This window comes from Melanotaenia boesemani, chromosome 15, assembly GCF_017639745.1.
Source record: "Melanotaenia boesemani isolate fMelBoe1 chromosome 15, fMelBoe1.pri, whole genome shotgun sequence".
Classification (NCBI taxonomy): Eukaryota; Metazoa; Chordata; class Actinopteri; order Atheriniformes; family Melanotaeniidae; genus Melanotaenia; species Melanotaenia boesemani.
The window spans coordinates 2,683,052-2,704,912 of record NC_055696.1 but is presented as its reverse complement, the minus strand read 5'-3'; the positions used below and the strand labels follow the sequence as shown (position 1 = coordinate 2,704,912).

Below are 21,861 nucleotides of genomic sequence, written 5' to 3'. Positions count from 1 at the left end.
CCACAAGATTACCAGAAAGTCTGGATAATTGGAAATAAAATATAAGGGCTTGAGGGCTGGCTTTCGCACAGTCAGCTGCTGTAAATTGAGTTTTCTTGTAAGAAATTAGCCCATATGACCATCTCTCCCCAACAGCATCAACAATATTGTTTTTAATTATTGTTTGCCATGTGTTGGTGTTAAATGGTGTTTACACGCTGAGGGACAACACAAGGAAAATACCCTGTGGTGAGCTCAGCCTCCGCAGCTCCAGTTTCTTTTATGTAGCAACACCGATGCTTTCAAAAGCAGCTTACTCAACACAAATTGACAGGAGGTATGTGCTCATTTCCATTGTGCATGTGTGCGTTCGTGCGCATGTTTGTAGCTGCCTGAAGCTCTGACATCTCAGTTCTCTAAGAAGATGAGGTATTTAGAGGTGTCTGTCAGGTGAGTGTTAAGGCTGGAGTTCTCCGGCCGACGGGCGGAGGTGTTCTCACCTGATCTCAGCAGACCCGTCAGAGCACCAGGAGAGATTTAACTCAACTTTCCCACTTGAAATGACAAGCCCAATGTGTTAATGGCCCTCAGGTAGTGGCTATCTGAAGTGAGTGACACACACCCAGCCGTGAAGAGGCCTGAGGGTGTGGGGGAGCGTGGAAGGTTATTTGGAAGAGAGGAAGGGGGGAGGGGGATCACCTGGATGGCGTTACCTTTTGACTGGGAGGGAGTTTTTGGCCTTTTTGTTAACTAGACTGAGAAATTTGAGAGAACGTGCTCTCCTCCTGCTAACATACTGTAGTTATTGTGTTTTAGTGCTTTAAGGCATTTTTTAAAAAGTCTAAATGAGTTGAATTATGTGTCATGGCATTAAAATTATCCATGACTGGTTTAGCATGGAGGCAGCGTTATTGGGGTCAGTCAGGCTGGATGTACAGTGGGGTGGTAGCTTAATCGGGAGCCTGAGCTAATAACAGCTTGCAGACTATATTCTGTGTGTGGCTGCCCACCTTGTCTGAAACACGATACACACACTCACACCAAGTGACATTGCCCTAGTCTTGACAGGGTGACAGTCTGCCTTAGCCAGTATGTTGAGCTCTAAGGAATGAGGCCACAGTTGCTTTGTGAGACTAATGGCTTGAGCTTTACTAACAAATCAGACTTAAATGAACACCCTGAAGCTATGAGCCCCAACATGAAGTCTGCATTGTGCTGCAGTCAGGTTCATGATTTACTGGTTCTGGGGGGTGGCCAAGTCGGTCAAAAATCTCTTGTGTTATATGCCTCTCTGATTTTCATTTACGCAGTTGGAAGCTGAGCTATCAGTACTTCATCAGCTGTTTTGGCCAGTCACAGCTGCTCTTATTTAGTCTTTTGCCTTCACTGGTATCCCTTGGTACTTCTCCCGTCTCTCTCAGCAGTTTGGCAGCTGTTGTTGCCTTGTTGTTACTCCCACTTGCACCTTAGAGGATTTGGAGGCCAAAAGAGGGAATATGAAGGGAAATTAAGGGAGAAGAAAGAGCCACCTGTGACTTCCTCCTTTTGCTCTTGCACGATAGAGTTTTAATCTTCTCCACTACTGATTCCCCAAAGCTGAGTAATTGCATCGCAGTGGCGTTCAGCGGCCTCCTGTCCTGCTGCGACAAGAATAGAACGATGACCCAGTGATGCATCGATGTCACAGAGCTGTGCATTTGCTCCTCCATCCCAGGTTGTTTTTATAGGCCATGTCTCTGAGGGGGCAGCTGTTGGGTGATGATTGGCACCTTGCTCCCCATCTTCATCCCCTTCACTTCCTCTTGACCATTAGTACAGCAGATAAATCACTGCAAATCTCATCAGAGCTTTTAGGGCCAATTAAGTACGCATGCTGTACTTTTCATGTAAATTTACCATCAGATGGTTAGTTTTTAAGCACAGCAAAACCTGCACAAAAATTGGAAAAATAATTGAATGATCATATTTTTGTGGCAGCAAGATTTTGATTTTCTGTTTTCCTGCTTCTCCAACAAAGATGAGCACTGATCGATTGTTGCTACGGCAGGCTGCCCCTCTCCCGTGGCTCTGAATGACATCAACAAATCAATTAAGAATACGCACACACTCTACACTTCTACTAGTGCAACACACATGCTCCACTCATGTGTACTTCATCCTCTCAAGGTCAAAGATAGAGCTGCTGTCTGCACTGTTTTCATTTGTTGTTAAAAGACTGTGCATATGGGTAAGAAACGTGTGCATGTGTGTTTGTACCTGCTCCAGTTTTCATACTCCATTAGTCCCAATACATGGGCAGCATGCAATAAAGCAAACACAGACATGCAGAGCACTCTGTCATTTTAAATTGAGACTTGTCATTAAGTTGGTTGCTCCTGTAGTTACAGCAGGAAATAGCAGGAAAGAAAAACTCCAAGCCCTGTGCTCAAGTGTTGTGCTGCTGGATTTCAGTGCTCACCATGTCACCGGCTGCAGGAAAAGATCACTGGAAAAATAACTGTATGTTTTTCTTAATGCTGCAGCTTGGAAGGCAGTTTAAAATGTATCAGAATGCATATCGTGCTACTTCTTTTGTTTTTCAGGAAAAAAGGCAAGTGCCTTTCTTTACTCCTTCCAGATGTGTTTGCTTGTAATATGCGCTGGTAATGTGCAAAAGATGAGGTTCCAGTGTGCTCTTGCCAGCCGGGCTGGTATTTGTAGCAGCGTGTAATTCTCCCCAGCTGCTGCTCTCACATTGAGCAGGTAGTAGACAGATTTGCCGCAGCTGCAGTGACAAGCTATCAGCTCTCAGAGTGGCTGAACGGCTCAATAGGATAAAAAAAGGGGGGATTTAAGATGAATTTAAAGCAAGAACTCATTGGCAGCTTCTGTGGGAATTAACTCTTGAGTTTGACAGACATTATGCTGCATGGGTTTTCCCAGGCTACATATTGCATTCATCAAACAGCAGCAGACAGGTTGATGTTGCTCCACCGGTGAAATCTGAACTTAGGGGTTTCTTAGAAAATTAGCGGTGATCAGAAATGTGAGGAATACAGAAATATTTGAAACTGAAACTGAACGTCTGAGTTTCGGTGTGACACACAGGTCGGCTCTGGTGTCCTACTCACACCAAAGTTATGTGTTACGCCCTCCACAGGTAACCCTGTAAATCATTAGAGGAAGAAAGAAAACTGCCACTCCTGCTGTTCACCTGACAGAATAAACAACACCACAAGGCCACAGAACACTGGACACTATGCTTCCCCCTTCTTGGTCATGGGGACCTTTGACCCTCATGTTTTTAAATGAAGCCCTTTGCAGAGCTTGATGACAACTTACAAGCCTAAAACATATTTGAATCAGGTGCACTGTAGCAGAGAAACATCTAAAACATGTAAGGCAGGGGGCTCCAGGACCAGGAAACAATATCTATAACCAAATATCAGCATGTGACAATGCAATCTAAAGGAAAGGTTTCAGGTTCCCATTTATTATCTGAGTAGTAAAAAGCAATCATGTTCGAGGAGACTTTGAATGCATGCAGGTAAAAAGTCCAGAGATGGAGATCATAAAAATGCTGGCATAAACGCAGCCTTGAAACCAATAGCTTATATCTGCTTGGTACACCTGAAGTGAATTTCAGTGTATTTCCTCTGAGTTTGAAGACTTGTTTTATTCAGCAACTCAAGATCATTAAAATGTATGGAACATATTTTCCTAAACTTTTTACAGTGACAGTCAATTTTCAATTATTCCTTTTCAACTCAAGATGAACCCAAGCAGAAAAGAAAATTCTTGAGAAACCCTCGTAAACAGCATTTTATTTAGTGTTGTGTTAAATATGATCCACCAGAAACAGAGCAAACCTTCTGGCTGCATTCAGTAAAATGAGCTGATATGTTCCAAAGACAACAAGTTAATGTAATTATATCTTTATGTTACTTATATATTAAACATCATTTTATGATCAGATATAACTCTGTGAACACAGAAGAGAAATTCTGTCACAGACAGCTGTTCAGTGGTTTGTTGATACATCTATTTAAATACTCTGTGTCTTAGTTTCTCATAAATATATTGAAAATCTACTTGGTAAAGCATAACATGCTGCCTTGCATGTCAGAAAGCTTCAGGTGCTTTATTGTGGGTACATGAATGTGTTAACTCAAGCAGTCGGGTAGCTTCTTTTGCCAAGTACACAGTAGTGGATCAGTTAGGTGGAAAATTCCTTCACTACCTTTCTTTTGATAGTCTGTCTGTAGTTTCATGCGTGCATCTCTTTTGCCCGGGCGTAGACTAAAACATTTGTGCAACAGGCTTGTGAGAATGTCTAATATGGTGGTGTTCCTGCTCTATTCTATGTGTGATGCCATCCCTGGTATGCAGGGTTGGGTTACCTGTTGTATTTCCACTGTAACAGCAGTGCCCTCTACACAGCGTGTGAACTTAACATCAAACGTAATCATTCCTGTGGTTCTCACCTTATTATTGAATAACAAAGGTATTGTATTAGCAGTTAGGTGAGTAAGGAGTTCACTATGGTGACACACAGAGATGTCGCCCAGAAATAGCAACAGTATAATCTCTCAGATTATTGGGATGAATAGCTGTTTCCAAATATGGCTGTAGCATTGGGAGGCAACACCTCTGACATGACATCAGTAGTAGTCCATCGTAACTATCTCGCATGATTAGTAATTTTAAAAATTTGAAAAAAAAATTGAGTCATGTCTTGCCAAGATAAATCATAAAGAGTCACAGCAAGTGTTGTAATGATGGAAAGGACAAAGACACAAAGGTGGAGGCAAGTCAACACACTAAAGATGGTAGCTGTATTTATAGGTGGTTTGCACAACACTAAGTACTGACACCTAGACACACATCACATCCACAGCGGACAGGTCAAAGGTAACACTCTTTTTATGCCGCCAAAGGACAACGCCTTGCCTGCAGACGTGCACAGACCTGCAGAGAGGATGTGCTTCTCCTGTTCCTCTAATTCGGTCCTTGTCAGCTGACGGACATGCAGATTCATCAAACTGATGCTTGTTAGTTAGACTGCCTGTCCTGAATGTCAGCTTTCACAGCTGCGAGGGCGGCAGGGCCTTCATGCACTGTGGGAAAGTGGGGCAGTGACGATGGTAATGTTGGAAGTTAATATGGGTTATTGGTGTGGATTATAAGGGTAACCGGCTGTTTTGACACTGATGTATTGCCCTCTTTTCAGCTTCTACCTACAATGCATTTTCTTTTTTCCTATATTTTGCATTCTGCTTCAACTTAAAGAAGCTTTGTCCGACTTGATTTCTATAAATAAAGAAATTATTTCGTTTCCAAACAGCTGAATCTGACAAATTGCATTTACTACAAAAGTGGAATCACAGATGGGAGAGGCTAATAGAAAGAGTATAAAGGCAGCAGAGTACTTTTTATAAACACCTGCACCGGTGACGGATTAAGCTTTACAGTATTTACAGCACTCTTATTCATCTTCTTTAATGTAAATCATTGTTAATCACCATGAAAAGAAATGAGGATGATCTCATATCCAAGCAGTTAAGCAGCTGAATGCCTGTTTGTTTTTTGGATCAAATGGACTGTGGCACATTTGGCATCCCTCAGCCGGATGTGGAGTTTCACAGGTGCTCTCTTCAGGGGAATCCTGTATTTCATAGGGAAATGTCTCTGCAAAGGCCCACTGAATATCAATCACGCACACAAACACACATACTACATATGTGTGCCTTCATCTCCTGATGCACTGTTCACTGTGGCATTGAATCATAGCTGGTGAGTCATCCCAGGAGATATTGTTCTGCTGGCCAATCAAAGCAGGGGCTGGAGGTCCAGTGTTTCTAGTTTCTCTATCTGGCATGTAAAGGAGAAGAGTATGTGTGTTTAAGTGGCAGCTTTCCCAGTTATTTTCTGTTTTTCAGTGACTTCACTGATCCACAAAGATGACATATAATTAAACACTTGTTGAAATATTTTCTCAGAGAACCCTTCATTTTAAAGAGGACTGCTGTGAATCTTATTTAATGATAAATTAATGGGTTCATAAGGTGCTGCTAACTGTGACAGATAAATGATGAGTGGTGATGATAATGAGGCATGATAAATCATGTCAGGGCTCACTGTACTGATCATTGTTTTCATTCTGGATTAATTTATTTTATCCATGGAGCTCAGTAATGTTTTTCTTTATTTGTTGCTTGTTATTTCCTCATAAAGGGTTGACAAGTACACAATAACACCATTAACCTGTGGCTAATGTCACTGTACAATACATTGTTATACTTAAATACCACATTGAGTACCTGCTGCATACCTGTTACATCTCTCACAGCCATTGTCCATCTTTCTGGAATGTCCTGAGACTATGATCATTTACTCGCCTTAAACTGTGAGAAATATGTGCAGCAACTTATTTGGAATTTGAAGCACATCAGAGCAGGTTTGGCACGCCTGCCTGCGGTAGTAGCGAAACTAAATTAGAGCTTGCTGTATACATCATTGGTCAGAATTACCAAGAGTACAAGAGGTTCTCCTCAGGTCGCGCTCCTTCTAAAAGGAGAGAATGAAACAGATAAGAGGGAAGAATAATTAACTTATCTGCTCCACGGAGGGTTTTAAATACAATATCGCTTCTGTGAGAGCTTCTTGTTGTCAGAAGCTGGCATTAAGTTGAATAGTTCAAAGAACTCTGTGAGGTTAAAATGAAATCCTTTCTTATTTTAAAGCATTTCTATGCATAATTCTTATGATTTATAATTCAAATGTTCTCGCTGTTGATGAACTACACTACAGTTTTCTCGATTCGTGTCGCTGATGTGGAATTTTCAATTACTCATAGCCTAAGAGGAAGTAAACAATAGATGTAAAAGAGAGGAATGTGTTGTTTGTCAGGCTAATAGTGGGGAATATGTTACATAAGCCTGATGATAAAGGCAGGATGTCAGGCAGAGCTGATACTGTAAGGCTTGTTTAAGTTCCAGTCTTTTGAGTCACTTCCCTCTAAGGTGAATGGCAAGATAATGCCGTCACGGTCACAGATCTAAATAACACGCAAAAGTTAATACCATGATGACTATAAATGGTCAGAAAGTCTGCTTTATCAGTAATTATGATTCTGTTTTGGATTAATAAGGTGTTAACATGAAGAAGCAGCTACTGAAAACGTAGTCACAGCTGGCAGTTGTCTGGTGAAGGAGGCGATGAAAACAATTCCTCCCGTTGTCGACAGTAGCTCAGACATCAGCTACTCACTTTCCTGCCGTGTGTTTTTGAGATATGCTCTTTGTGGGATACTTAAGATAACCATCTCTGCTGATCTGCTAGGGTTTAACTCCTAACTTACTGTGGAGATCATGCATGTACTTGTGCTGTTCCATAAGTAATACAAATAAACAGAAAACAATGGCTGTCAGCTGAGGAGAGAAGAGATGTTTAATGTAATATCACATAAAACCAGTACAATGATCCTTTTTTATCAGAGGTAATTCATTATTGTAGATCTGAATGAGACAAAAAAACTTTTTTTTATTATGGTGTGGTGTCTGTAACAGCTTATTGTTAGTCATGGTTTGTCTGTCCTTCCGGCAAGGGCTTGAAGTAGACAAAGTAGATTTATATTCTTGTCTCAGATTCTCACTAATCAAGCCAAATTCATCTTAACCGCCATAACAGACAGTGCTGTACTGTAAATCCTTGTAACTTGATTTATATTCAGTGCAGTATAATCTCTTAAATTATATATGATGTTACATTATGGTCAAGTCTTTGAAAACATAAGATACTATTAGAAAAAGATCTGGTTTATCAATATGAGTTATGAGGGAAGTAATTGTTTCAAATGACTTCATTTTGGCCTTTGTGGGTGTGCAGCCCTCAGTGAAGACTGACAAGAGAAGAGTAATATTATTTTTAAATGCTCTTGCTGTGACATTTCCTGAAAGCAGATGAAGCTCTTAAAAGGTTATAAATGGCTTCAGTGTGCATCCGGCCTCAGCAACAGCAGGTGTTTTTAATCGTTCTGATGACCCATTAGAAGAGAATCGTGAATCAATAACTACCATGTTTATTGTGTCTTGTAAAACTTTATCCAAACATGTTTTACTGACACGATTACATTTTCACACTTGGCGCATTTAGAGTCACACTGAAAAGTTGCATTTCATGAACTAGTTTCTGCTACATGTCTGTGATCAAAGCAGCCTACATCACCTGATCTTTTATCTGATTTCATCTAGAAAGAATTTTCATCTAGAAAGAATTAGGTGAGAAAAGCTCTGTTGAAACAGATTCTCTTTAAGGGTTGTTTGGTTTTTGTTTTGTTTTTCTTTTTGTTAAGATAAATAATCTGACAACATACCAGAAAGCTCTTGTCAAGTAATGAAAGCATATCTTTGAAAGTCAGTTCTCACTGTTATTCATCATCATGCTTCTCTGATGAACTTCAAAGCAGATTCTTTAGAAAATGCTTTTCTGGAATTAAGGTGCATCGCTGCACGTCTTCAGGAACTAAAAATGGTATTTGAGATATTTGTTTTGCTGTATGTTTGCCAAATTCTGCACCCTGGTAACAGCGGAGTGGTGTTGTTATTTTCTATTTTACTTTCTTTTCTTTTCTTAGAATGGGAATAAATTACTTGCAAACATCACAAGATAAATACGGGTGGATAGTCAACATTAATTTGATTGTGTTGGCACTGGTAAGCTGTGAGAATGGGATGGTTCTGTGTGGTTATGCTAATAAATTAAACTTTTTCCAGATAAAAATGCAATAATATGGGTTTTTGTCAAACTGCTTACTTTTTAAAGCCCACGCAGGCCAGCTGGTTGTGGATGATTATGGACCTCTCCCTCATCTTATCTCCAGTGTACACATTTAACCCTTCTCTGTTCTGTATGTGTGTGCACATAGGCATGTATATCTCCCACAACACTGTGGCTGCAGGCTGAACCAGAAAAGATCTTATAGAGAACTGGACCTGCAGGATGCTGTTTTAAGAATAATTTAGATCTGCAGCTCAAACTGCAGACATATAAATGTTCATGATGGAAGCTGAAGAGACAATGAACAGAGAGGAAATGCATATATACTAGACAGGGAGCAGGGAGACTGTCATTTTATGCAAAGTAATCCAAGCATCATTAACAACCTAAACTTAATTAATAGAACTTAATTAATCATATACCTCAGCGTGCAGTGAATTCAGAGAACATCAAATAGCAGTGTTGTTGTGAGTAAAAATTAAACATTTGTCAGAGTTTGTATTATAATCATTTAAATAAATGCAAAATATATGAATCACAGGCACCATGGTTGCACTTTATTCCCATAGTATACACACTGTCATCAGAATATGGACTGGAGACCCTAGGTCACAAAAGGAAATACCTCCCAAGGTGGTGGAGAATGAGAGGGCTAAGATCCTGTGGGACTTCCAGATACAGACCAACAACATGGTGGTGGCCAACCAACCCGACATTGTGATCATAGATAAGCAGCAAAGGAAAGCCGTAGTGATGGATGAAGCCATCCCCAATGATGGAAATATCCATCTATCCATCTATCTATCTATCCATCCATCCATCCATCCATCCATCCAAATATATATATATATATATATATATATATATATATATATATATATATATATATGTATAAAATTTATTTAAAATTAGTGAAACAAAGTTCTGTAAAATTATGTTATGTCATATTAAGTAACTAGTCCTAAAAAGAGTTACGAGAGTGTATCTTCCAGTTTTTTTTTTAATTATTATACCAGAATATCACATGTTCAAAACAGTTATGCTGTAACCTGATTATTGTCCCTTATCCTGTGGGTTGGCCACAGCAGCTGCCTCTGTGATGCCTGCATCTTATATAACATCCCCCTCATCGCTTTTCTCTCCCATCTCCAGAGGAGGGAGAGAGAAGTCTCATCCTTACATGTATGTTTATGCTGATGATGTGTCAAACCACTCCAGCCTGATTCCCTTACTCCCCTCACTGGCGAGGGTAACTGCAAAGACACAAAACTACACTTTAGTGCATTAAATATTCAGGTCTGTTTGGGTTGGCCCTCCTCATTCATTTAAGCTAAAGGCTCTGAGAACAAGGCTTCGTTGTCCAGTCAGCAGTTGGAGCAAATAAGGGAACATATTTTGAATCACTTATTTTTGTTTTACTGTGACATAGGTTCATTTGCAAGAAATTAAGGAATTATTTATGGTCTCAAAAGCCACCAAGATAACGTGTGATGAATTTGTTTAAATTGTCTTACCTGTTGTGATATTTATTACCCCACCTATAATTTTCTTTATTTTTAATTACAAACTTTTTTTCTTTTTTTCTTTGAAGGACCACTGTATGTGGTTATAATTCACATGTTAGTTGTTCCCCTCTGGAGCGCTACATCTCCCTCTCGCTCGATACCTCTTCACAAATTGAATCATGTAGAAATGTTCTTATTAGTACTCTTATCATTTGCACTGAATGTTGTAGGTGAGGCACAATATGGTCAGAGATGAGTGAAGTTGTCCTCTGGCAGTCCTTCTCTGTATCTTTGGCACACTGCTATCCCAGAGTTGATCTGGACAGGTCTTGACTCAATAACTGAACCAGGGAGCTGGATTTAATTGCTCAGCTCTGCTGGAATTTGTGGACTTTTACAGCAAAATGCAATGAAACAACACAGTAATAGTATAAATAAGTAAACCCTGCACAACTGCTGATGTATGTCTGCATTAGTTGTAGTCATTTTCTGTGCACATACTGTAATCAAAGTAACATTTTCTTATTTTTTCCCCTTCCACAGTCTTCATCTGTAGCTTCATGGTGGCAGCTCCCATCTTTGGTTACCTGGGCGACCGCTTCAACAGAAAGGTCATCCTGAGCTGTGGCATTTTCTTCTGGTCCATTGTTACGCTGTTGAGCTCGTTCATCAGTAAAGAGGTACGGCATAGCTCCTGTTGTCACGGAAACTTTCGGACGATTGCAGCACAAGTGTTCCAGTGTTACTTTATTAGGCTTCCTCCCCTACACTGATGATCTAATTAGTCTGTTATGATTTGGATATGCTCAGTGTTAAGGCAAGTAAAATGAAATGACACACTCATTAAGTCAGACACCCGCTTTGCTTTTGTAGACATTCTTTATGTCTTCTACCCGCCTTCCCTCTTTCTTTTCCTCTGGCAACCAGCCAATCAACTAATGAAGACCCATGCTTCACAGATGTCTCAATTACAATACTTTAGGAGATAAGACTGTGTCATTTCAATGCCCCTAAGCACATGGATTTAGATTTGATATCCCTAAAAGCCTCTATGCACTGGGAGGTGTTGGGTGCATTAAACAATAACATTATTCCTGGTGGTGGTGTTGTGGGGGAAGGGCTATTCTGCAGAGAGTAGACATCATATTACAATAAAAAGGCTGTGTTCTTGGACATGTGCATGTGTGTGCTCATGTCAGGGAGGCAACCCTGACTGACGTGTCTGGTAAAAACAAAATTCAGCAGACTATAAAAAGTGGCTAACCTAGAATGGATATGTGGCGTTAACAGAATTAACTTTGCTAAACTGATGCAGCATATGACATGTCTGCAAAGCAGCATAATGGAGCAGTGCCATGGCTCTTCAGGGCAATGTAAGGGAGTGACAGCTCAGAGATGTTGATTGTCTCAGGAGGGCATCCTTTGGCTTAAATCCTCTGCAAAATCACTTGCTGAGGGTCAAAACTGCAGCCATTTGCTTAAGCAAGCAATACATCCCAGCTGCTTATGGGTAAGCTGCAGTTATATGGGTATAGTCCTCAGGACCTGCTGTCCTTTGCTCAGCAATATATTTCTACCCTTAAGACATATTCTTGTGCCAGTATTGTCTTATTTGTGCCAGTCAAATAAGACAAGACTAGTTGGCTGTTGTGTAACAGCATTACGGCGCTGTCGCCATGAGAGATGAGGGATTATACCATGTAATAAAATGTTAATAACCACTTACAACTGACTACTATCCTTACACATTTAACACACTGTGGGGCATTTTGGATTTGGATTTGCAGCAGATATGGAATCTGGAGCTTATGTAAGAGATATCCACCACTGTAATGATGCACAATTGCATGTTTATTTCTGCTTGACTACAATGGATTATCATCATAGAGTGACCACTTTTTAGTAATTTGAAATGCGTCACTGGCTCTTTGTACCCAAATGCTTCTTCCTGTGAGCCAAAGAGATAAACTGATAAAAGACGGAGAGAAGAATAATGCAATAACATCTGAACAGATTAATTGTTTGTGCCTTTATTCTTCTTATAGCAATATTTTTGATAGCTGTCATTGGTGGATTTATTTGTTCCACCTAAGAAACAACACATAATTCAGACAGGATACTTAAAGGCCATTTTTAAAATAACTGAGACAAGTGCACTTAGAGGGCATTCAGATAAGGTAAAAGCAATCAGACTCAAATCAAGCATCCATGGGCGGCTAAAAATTACAATAAATGAGGGTGATGCAGTTGACAGAAAGGGCAGGGAAGATTGGGTGATGCAACTGGTAGTAATGCAGCAGGCAGGACTGGCTTGCAAAGGGATGACTTCAAATTTGTGACATTAAATTGCAAGTCAAGCTACACCTGGATACAATTACTGTTTTAAGGCAAATTTTTTTCACAGAAATCCTAGCCCAGAGTTATCCACTTCCAGTTGTCATGCAGAGCAATAGGCTGCCGCCCAGCATATTTTAGATATTTCTTTGCTTCAGCACACCACACTCAAATTAATTGGTAATTAATGGGTCAACCGGGTTTGACAAGTAGTGCAAGTTTTAGATGTTTCCCTGTTTCAACACACCTGATTCAAATAATGAGTCAAAGTGTAGAACTTGATAAGCTGTTTGATCCATTTTATTTAAATCAGGTGTGTTGGAGCAGGAAACATCTAAAACTTGCAGGACAGCAGCCCTCATGGACCAGGTTTCCCAACCCCTGATCCGAAAGATGTGGGGCAGTGTTCCATGAAAACTACAATTGGTCAACAGTGTTCCACCCCATTTATAACCTATTTGACTAAATATAAAAACAGATTCCTATCTACTAAATAACATTAACAAAGTAAAGCTTATGTACTGATTTATTTTATTCATTTATTTAACCTTTCTTTAACTATGACCTTGAGACTATTATCCCTTTTTCAATGAAAACCTGAAAAGGTCACTTGCTGCTGCATTCTTCATTTTTGGTCTGGAAAAAAAAATCTCTTCTGTCCACTTTTAATTTTATTGGTTCCAAGAAAATGGCAGGTTTGTGTCCGGTTAATCAACTCTTCAACCACAGTTTGTCAGTGGTCACAGGGATGGTTGAAGGTTCGCAGAGCCAAATGCAAAATTCAGTAGGCAAGTTTATTGGCAGAGCAAAGGTCAAAACCAAGTAGATCGTCAGCATAGCAAGCTTCACAGACAAGATTTCAAATAAAGGGCCAGATATCCAGAAGCATTTAACAATGTTTTGAACAAGGCAAAACTTACAGGACAACACAGAATGAAAAGGGTTGAAGGCTACTAACAATGACATAGATAAGAAAAGCATGACAGGGAAGCATACAAGGTGAGTAATGACAAATAGCAAACAGGTGTGTGTGGTAGGAATGCAGTGATTAATAACTCAGAACAGGTGTGGAGCAACCAAAACACTTGTGGAAGAAATTATTAAAAATAACACAAGAACTGAATTTACAGCTAACAGAAACCTGAGAATTTAAAAATAAAACAAAACCCAGCCACAAAACCCACCACTCTTCATGCTCCATTAGCACATTTTTCTTTAAAAGTGATTATTATTATTGTCAAGATTTGATCACGTCATTAAAGATGATAGTTAACAAAAATAAGTATGCTAACATTCTAAAAAATTACAGTAAACATGTTAGCTTGTTATCTGCTGAACTTTTTCCTAATTAGCATGCTAGCGATAGCATTTAGCTCACAAAATGAAAAACAGGGAAAACAGTTGTAATGTGTTGCTTTTTCCAAACTTTTCTTTTATCCCTTTGTAGTCTTCAATCCACTTTTACTATTTATATGCCAAAGTTTTGCTATGTCTTTAGTGAAAGGCCTGGAGGTTTGTTTTTTGTTTTTTTTTCTTGGCTTCTCTCAGTGCTACTAGCATTTCTGATCCAAGTGGTGATGATGGTTTGGTGGTAACCACACATACAAAAGGAGCCACCATCATCATCCCACTAAATGGCAGGCCACCAGAGGAAGAAAATAGACTGTGTGAATCATTTAAAACTGTGACAACAATAAAGCTTCAACAGTGAAAGCTCAGTTAAGTATAAGTTAACGCAGTAGTTCAGAAGTTCTAAATGTTGAGAAAACAGCAGGAACATGTACAAATCCATCATTGAAAATAATATGGGTAACAACACAGCAGAGGGGTTTTGAAGTGTGGGGGTGAATCCCTTGAGTGTCATCTTACAACAAGGTATGTGTGGTGTAAAGTCTCCAGGGAATGTTTCATGGCTGTGTGTTATTGACCTCATGACACTGTCAAGCACAAAGCCTGAGGTGATGGCTAAGAGCTCAGGTCAACTCTGGAGTTTACAATAGCATCTTTTAATTTATCCCTTCTTACAGATTGTCACCATATCACATTCCACATATACTCGCATTGTGAGAACCCACAATATGCCCTCAAATTCAAAGAATATTTCCTGTAATGTAATGACATTTCCAACCCTGTGATGGACTGGTAACTTGTCTATGGTGTTCCGCATGTGACTAAGTATTTTTCACCAGAAAGGGTGCCAATGTTTGCATCATTTCACTGTGTGGGGGGAACTAGATTTTTTTTTGCAGCTTCACAAGCAAGCATGAAAACCCATATCCAGTGAGTAGTAGTTGCCATGGAAACAGTTTACAATCCCACTGCCTCCACCAGAAAGGCTTTAAAGTATTCACCTTTTCTACTATTGCTTTATACACATCTGATAGAGGATGATATGCCATGGTAAACGTTGATGCTTAGTCTGCACTCAGTCAATAAACTTTAATTAATATTGTAATTGTATTATTGATTTTCGTTGAAGGGTGAAGTCACTTTTATAATTATGTTTCCCTAATGGAAACATTATGTGAAAAGTACTGATGATGAAAAAGAAAAAAGACATTTTAAAAGTTAAAAAGTCTTATTTGCAGATCCTTACAACTTATCATCTATTTTCCTTTCTCTTCCTTTCTGCCTCTATTCTGCAGTACTACTGGCTGTTTGTCCTCTCCAGAGGACTGGTGGGCATAGGAGAGTCAAGCTACTCCTCCATTTCACCCACCATCATAGGAGACCTGTTCACTAACAACAGCCGCACCATGATGCTCTCTGTCTTCTATCTGGCCATTCCCCTGGGAAGGTAAGAGGTATTCAGATGTTGTCTGCAATGAGCTACATATATTATCTTTTTTTGGAGCTCTATGTTTATGACATTGTATTGGTTATGGGAAGTAATTTTATTTTTTAACTGATCTAATCTAACACATATTTAGAAATTGTCCTCAAAGCTCAAAGAACGCCTCCCATCTGCCTCGACTTCTTCAGGAAAAAATGTCACAATGGTCCTCTCTGACAGGAAAACAAAACTTACTAGGAGGTTTTATTATGCTCAAATCTCCAGACTTTTCAGTTCATTCAGTCATAAAAAGGGCCACCATGAGAAAGCAAACAAAATCCAAATGATAGAAGATGAATGTATCGGTGGATGTGTTGCAGGAGTCACTTGAGGTTTATTGTGAGATACAGTGCTCAGTGATCAGCATGTGGCTGAGCTGCTGCACGCTACGCAGGTTTTCTATCTGCTGCACGCAGAATTATGGAGGGAGGGGGGCTTCAGTGTCTTCAACACTGTAAACATTTACATCGAGTTAAATTTCTGTTGTTATATAACCTGTCACTTTATATCATCTCAGAGCAGAAAACAGTGATGTATTCTTATATAACAAATTTGGTCCTCTAATCACGTCAGTTTTTAATGTCAGATTAAAGACAGTGGGACTAATGAGGAAGGAAAGACTAAACTGCCCCGGAGTGGTCATGTTATGGCTTGCCAAAATGTTTGGGTCAATGTAAACTCTTCAGCAGCAAGACAATAGAAGGTGAAAGACTGGCCCTCGGTAAAATGCTGTTAAACATCCTATCCAGTCTCCCACTTGTTTGTCTTTATTGAGGTTATTGTGACCATTTCCAGGACGTCACCTCAGGAATTAGACTGTATTTAAAGAACTGTCCTTATTTCCTTTTTTTATTATCATTATTTTATTATACACAATCATTTTTCAACTTGGCTTCCCAGACATGTTTGTAGGTCATGCTGGTGCTTGATAGGGGTGTGTTTTTTAAGCTTGAGTATTATTGTTAGTGTTGAACTTTCCAAACCCTCTCTGGGTGGACTCTGATAAGATTAGCTGTTAGTCACTCACTGGAAATATCATATGCTCTCAGGATATGTTTATACCTCAGTTTTTATTTTTAGACAACTAACCATGGAAGTACAACCATAAACTGTTTCCAACTTTGCTGTGAATGTGTGGGAAAAAAACAAACAAACAGCTAAAAGTGTTCAGCACTCGGCACAGATAAGAACTCACTGTAAAGTCTACATTTGACCACCCATCAATCACCCCTGTCTGTTATTTGGTGTCCTTTGGCCAGAGGCTATGCAAATGCAGACAAACAGGTTTAAAGAAATCTCAGAAATCAGGAAGTCTTGCTGGCTTTGACTAATTCCAGTGAAGAGAAATTACAGTGATAAGACCTGTTAATGGGAAATGAACAGCACTAGACTCTTGTGCTCCATCTGATCTAATCTGATTTATCTACGTGTTGCTGATGTTTTCCTCTGTATTTAACTTAGGTAAAATGCCCTAACATTTTTTTATCATGATAGCACAGTCCATTGCCAGACAACCATATTTTAACTCTAATCTCTTGTTTCACAGGCATTATAACACCTGCATTTTGTGACTGCATGCAGAGATTACTCTTCCACAAATAGACTTACTAGTCAAGTAGCTACCACTGCTTTGATCCCTAACACATTATATGTTTTCCATTTCAAGTACCCAAACACTCAACACAACTTTAATCATATTACAACAAAATGTGGGTGGAAAAAGAGCAAGCTTAGTTGATGAAAGGACAGACTAATCAGCTCTTTATACATAATGTAGACTGATAGACTTCATTGGAGAAATTTTGTGTTGCTAATGTATAATCTTTGTGTCCATCTGTAGTGGGCTGGGTTACATCCTAGGCTCTGGTGCCAAGGACGCGGCAGAAGACTGGCACTGGGCTTTAAGGGTAAGATTGTCATAATCAGCTGCAGCCTACAACCCTGCACACAAATATTAACACAAATACAGAAGAGCAGAAGAGCCCCTGCAGGGACTGGTTGTGGGGCTTGTTATGGACCTGAGGTCAGCTGGGTCAGAAACACCAGAGGACACTCATGGATGCTCGGGTGATCCCGGCTCTGACGTTACAGGCGAGAGACAGAGGAAGAGAGTGGCAGGCTGAGCAACTATGCATCAGCATTAGTACACCACCTTACAAAAACATTTTCACAAATTTTAACATCAAATACACGCAGCATCTTCAAATATGTCTCCACACTAAAAAGCCCATAAAAATTGTACCTCCTAAAACAGTAGAAATGTCTGATTCATTGAAAGAACGTGGTGTCAGTGCGTCATCAAACTACACATAAAACAAATCTATTTTTGAGCAGCATAAGGTGTAGCCATCATCTTTGTGTCATTGTTCCTACTGTTATTTTAGCTGCTCTTTAAACAATACCAAACTCAGTTTCCAGGCATAAAGTATTTGGGGAAAAGATGCTATTCTTAGGAAGCTTTCTTGGGAAGCAAAAGACATGAAAACATGCACAAAACAAAGCATCAAACCGAACAAAACCACACATCTGTTACTATGTGATGGTTTCCCAAAGGTGCTTGAAGAGGACTGAACTGGATCTTTTTCTACTAAATGGTTAAGTTATACTTGAAAAAAAATGGGTAAAAATTGCTGATAGTGCAATGGTTTATAAAAGCCCACATTAGGGGCCTGCTTTTGTGATATCAGAAATACTACATACTTCAGTGGAGACTGGTGATAAATTGAAGCATAAATCACTGTTGTCGTAGTTTTATTTTTGCTGTGAATCAGCTGAGTGCTTCAGACAAAATGGTTGCAAGAGAACTGCTCTATAAGGCATTCCAGCCATAATGGAATAGACCAATGAAAGGCCTAACAGGACTCCCCAGGAACTGCTGGCTTCAGGGTCAGCTTTTAAAATCCTTAAAACAAATTATGACCTTGTGCCTGTCCTGAACAGACATTTAAAGGGAGGCATTAAACATTCTCTGAGTGTGTCTTGGTGGAAAAGATTCTTGGACTTGAGAACTTGTTGGACAGGAAGTTCAATTCTTTTTGTATTGGTGGAGCCTTTTAACAAAAAAAAAGAAAGAAAGTACAGCAGGGGGGCAGTTTGTTCCAAAGCAGCCACAATGACATTCCAATAAAACAATCTCTGAGCCAATTAATCATTGCTGGGGCACGCAGAGAAAAACAAATACCGAGACTTGAAACGGGTTCTGTGTGACTGTATCCTGTTTTAACGAAGAAAAAACACTGCTGCACTTCCTTTTGTTTTTGCCTGTCGTGTTCCAGCTACCTTCCTGAAAATGTCAATGTAGTAAAGTAATAAGGGATATTCAAAGGACTGAGTAGGAGGGGAGGGCAGTAGCTAATTTGTTTGATTGCCCACCATCCCTACAGGAAGTCTCTAATGAATCCAGTGGGAATGGAGGTCAGAGGTCACAGACTCCTGGTGTCTCATCCAAAGAATCAAAAACAGCTCAGATTTATTTTCCTTTAACGTGCTTTGCTCCAAAAGTCCATTATACAAGTTAATTTTGTTAAGTTGCTCCAAAGAAGTGGAAGATGGCTAAGGACACAATGTAGGAAAGTGAGTGACGAGTGTTGGTGTAAGCTGGGCCATATCTGACTTCAAATTAGGCCCTCCAAAAAAGAAAAAGGACACACACAAAAAACACAGATACATACTCATACACATTTAGACTGTTCAATACTCATACTAATGCATATAAATGGGCTTTTATGAGCAACCAAATACAGCATAATATGACAAATTTTTTCTGACATAAAATTGGTTTTGCTTTTGTGAGCAATTTGTATTGCTCAAACAAATCCTCTTTCACACATCCATCCTGCTTTTTGTCATTGTAACCCCACCACCACATACACACACACACAAGTACAAACTTGTGACCACATGAACCATAAAGGATGACAGTGATAATGCACATGAAAGCAGATGGACAGCTGTGAGGATTTCACCTGTTCACAAAGCAGCTCAAAGCCAAAAAGCTCTTTTAGTCTCTTGTATGGTTGCACACACGGCCAAGCCCACACCCATTCATGAAGACACACACACATGGTGCTAGTAGAGTGAGCAAAGGGAATGTTCTTAGTTTCGGAGGGCTTGTATAGGATGTCAGGCGTATCAGCAAACAGTGGCCTCACATTCAGACTGTAAACACACAGCTCTTTGTCCTGTATATCATGCTTAAACTCCCTTTCCCCCAAACCGCTCCCATTGTGATGTGTCAACAAAATCTGAGCCCTCATAAGTCTCTTTGAACTGTATTGATTGATTGATTTCTTGTCCTGTTAGGTGTCCCCAGGCTTAGGTATCACCGTGGGATTTCTGATCTTGCTTTTTGTGCCTGAACCGAAGAGAGGCAACGCAGACCAGATAGGAGCACGCATCAGGACTCGTACTTCCTGGGTCTGTGACATGAATGCACTCGCCAAGAAGTAAGGCCTATTCTCTGCTAGTTTCTAGCTTCCTGAGTTTCATTTCAGTGTGCTAACCATTTGTTATTAAAGCTGCTTTAAGTTAATTGTCAACTATAATTGGTGAAAATGAAAATGTTAAACAGTAGCATATTTATTTTTTCTCTTTTGCTGGATAATCACCAGTATGATTGTGTGTTTCTTTCTGGCTAGTCGGAGCTACGTGTTCTCCTCCCTAGCATCAGCGGCAGTGTCCTTTGCCACGGGTGCTTTTGGTATGTGGATTCCTATATATCTGGCCAGAGCCCAGGTGGTGCAGAGGACAGCGGAGCCCTGTACAAAAGAAGTTTGCCCCAGTCCAGACACGTGAGAACTTCTGTTTCACTTGTAGACTTGAAATAACATTCATTTAATCTGGTATTTGCTTTAACTCTACTGATTTAACATATTTAGTTTAAACCTTTCTTGAGATCTAAAGGCAATGATGGGTTTCTGCTGCAGCTTCATCTTTGGAGCCATCACCTGTGTGACGGGGCTGTTAGGCGTGGTCATAGGGGCTGCAGCCACACGCCTGTCTCGCCAGAAGACAGAGCGAGCTGACGCCCTCGTGTGCGCTGTCAGCATGCTGGGCTCAGCCATCTTCATCTGCCTCATCTTCGTGGTGGCCAAGAAGAGCATTGTTGGAGCTTATGTAAGGTTTACTTCCTGTTAACATGTCTATACTGTCTGCAGTGAAAGGAATCACGGTTGTGATTTTCTACTTCTCTTTGAGACGTATTGGTGAAAAATACCTCGCTGATAGAGAGTAATATCATAGTGTGGAAAATGAATGAAGTTTTCTGAGCAATCAAGAAAGAAGAGACGTTGTTAAATCTGATTGAGGGGGGTTGACTTTTGAATAAAGCCGAAGAGCACACCATGAAAAAATAGTTGCTAGTTCCTTTAGTTCCCCTAGGCAGTGCATTGGTGTCATTCCTCATAATGAATAGCTTTAATTGCAGGTTAGATCCAGATGCCCTCAGAGGCTGCTGCAGGTAGCTGAAGCGCATAACATTTTGACCAAAGTTAAGCACAAAATGAACAAATATGCATGATACTTGTGAGTAGGAAAGGGTGCAGCTGCACAATCACTGCTTTGAAACAATGCACTTTGGGCTGGTAGACTTACAAAGCACAAATCTTTAGTTCTTATCAGTGACAAAAGAATAGGAACTGACCCTCAACTGGATGGTAATAATTCTGGAAACCTGAGGAATAGTTTCCCATGTGTATTAGAGAACATTAACAGACTTCCATATCCTAAATATGTGAAAATGGCTGACCTTTGCAAGCCTGGCCTCTTTTAGAACTGCATCCAAACACAATTTGTTCTTTACGTCCTATGTGACGTTTAATTAACTGTCCAATGATGTCTACTGTATGCACAGGGGATGTTAAGCTAGTGGAAGTGAGAGAACCTTTGAAGCTAAACTGAAACTGAATTGCTCAGATAATTACAAGAAAAAAGACTGTAATCAGTGGATAACTGCTGGATAAAGTGCTTCCTAGCAGGCAAACAATTGCTGATATAAATAATAATTTAACTAATGAAGTAAGATTTATTGAACTCCTATTAGGTCAAAGGCATACATTAATCAGCTGTTTGACAGCACTATGACTCAGCCAATTAAACCTGAGGTGCAGAAGCATCCATATTAATTACATGATTACACATCTGTCCAACTTGATTTTATACAGTCGCTACATTACAGAAATAGAATTTACCTTTTGGTAATAGACACGGGTGACACCTGGTTTCTGTCCCTGTATAAATCACATAGTTATTGCTCTGTTTAAATGTTTTGCATAATTTTTCTTCTCATCTTTGTTGCCGCAACACTTGATTTCACTTCTCTCATTGCTCATCTGTACCATCTTAAATCATCTTACAGTACAGCAGAAGTGGCAAGCGAGCAGCTCAAGTTTCATTGCAAAGAGCTGACAGATGTGTCATATTATAGGGTGTGACATGGTTGTAGCAGTCGGTGCT

The 21,861-nt window shown here is 39.9% G+C and overlaps 1 protein-coding gene across 2 annotated transcripts in view; it reads left to right on the top strand.

Annotated features, from left to right (window-relative positions):
• The window catches only part of spns2 (spinster homolog 2 (Drosophila)), a 55,964-nt gene that overhangs the window by 19,448 nt on the left and 14,655 nt on the right, over positions 1-21,861 (top strand). For both annotated transcript variants that reach the window (XM_042008549.1, XM_042008550.1), the window contains exons 3-8: positions 10,785-10,921; positions 15,221-15,372; positions 17,249-17,315; positions 19,711-19,853; positions 20,046-20,198; positions 20,334-20,523. In XM_042008549.1, coding sequence (XP_041864483.1) covers positions 10,785-10,921; positions 15,221-15,372; positions 17,249-17,315; positions 19,711-19,853; positions 20,046-20,198; positions 20,334-20,523 — 842 coding nt within the window. The remainder of the gene's footprint in view (positions 1-10,784; positions 10,922-15,220; positions 15,373-17,248; positions 17,316-19,710; positions 19,854-20,045; positions 20,199-20,333; positions 20,524-21,861) is intronic.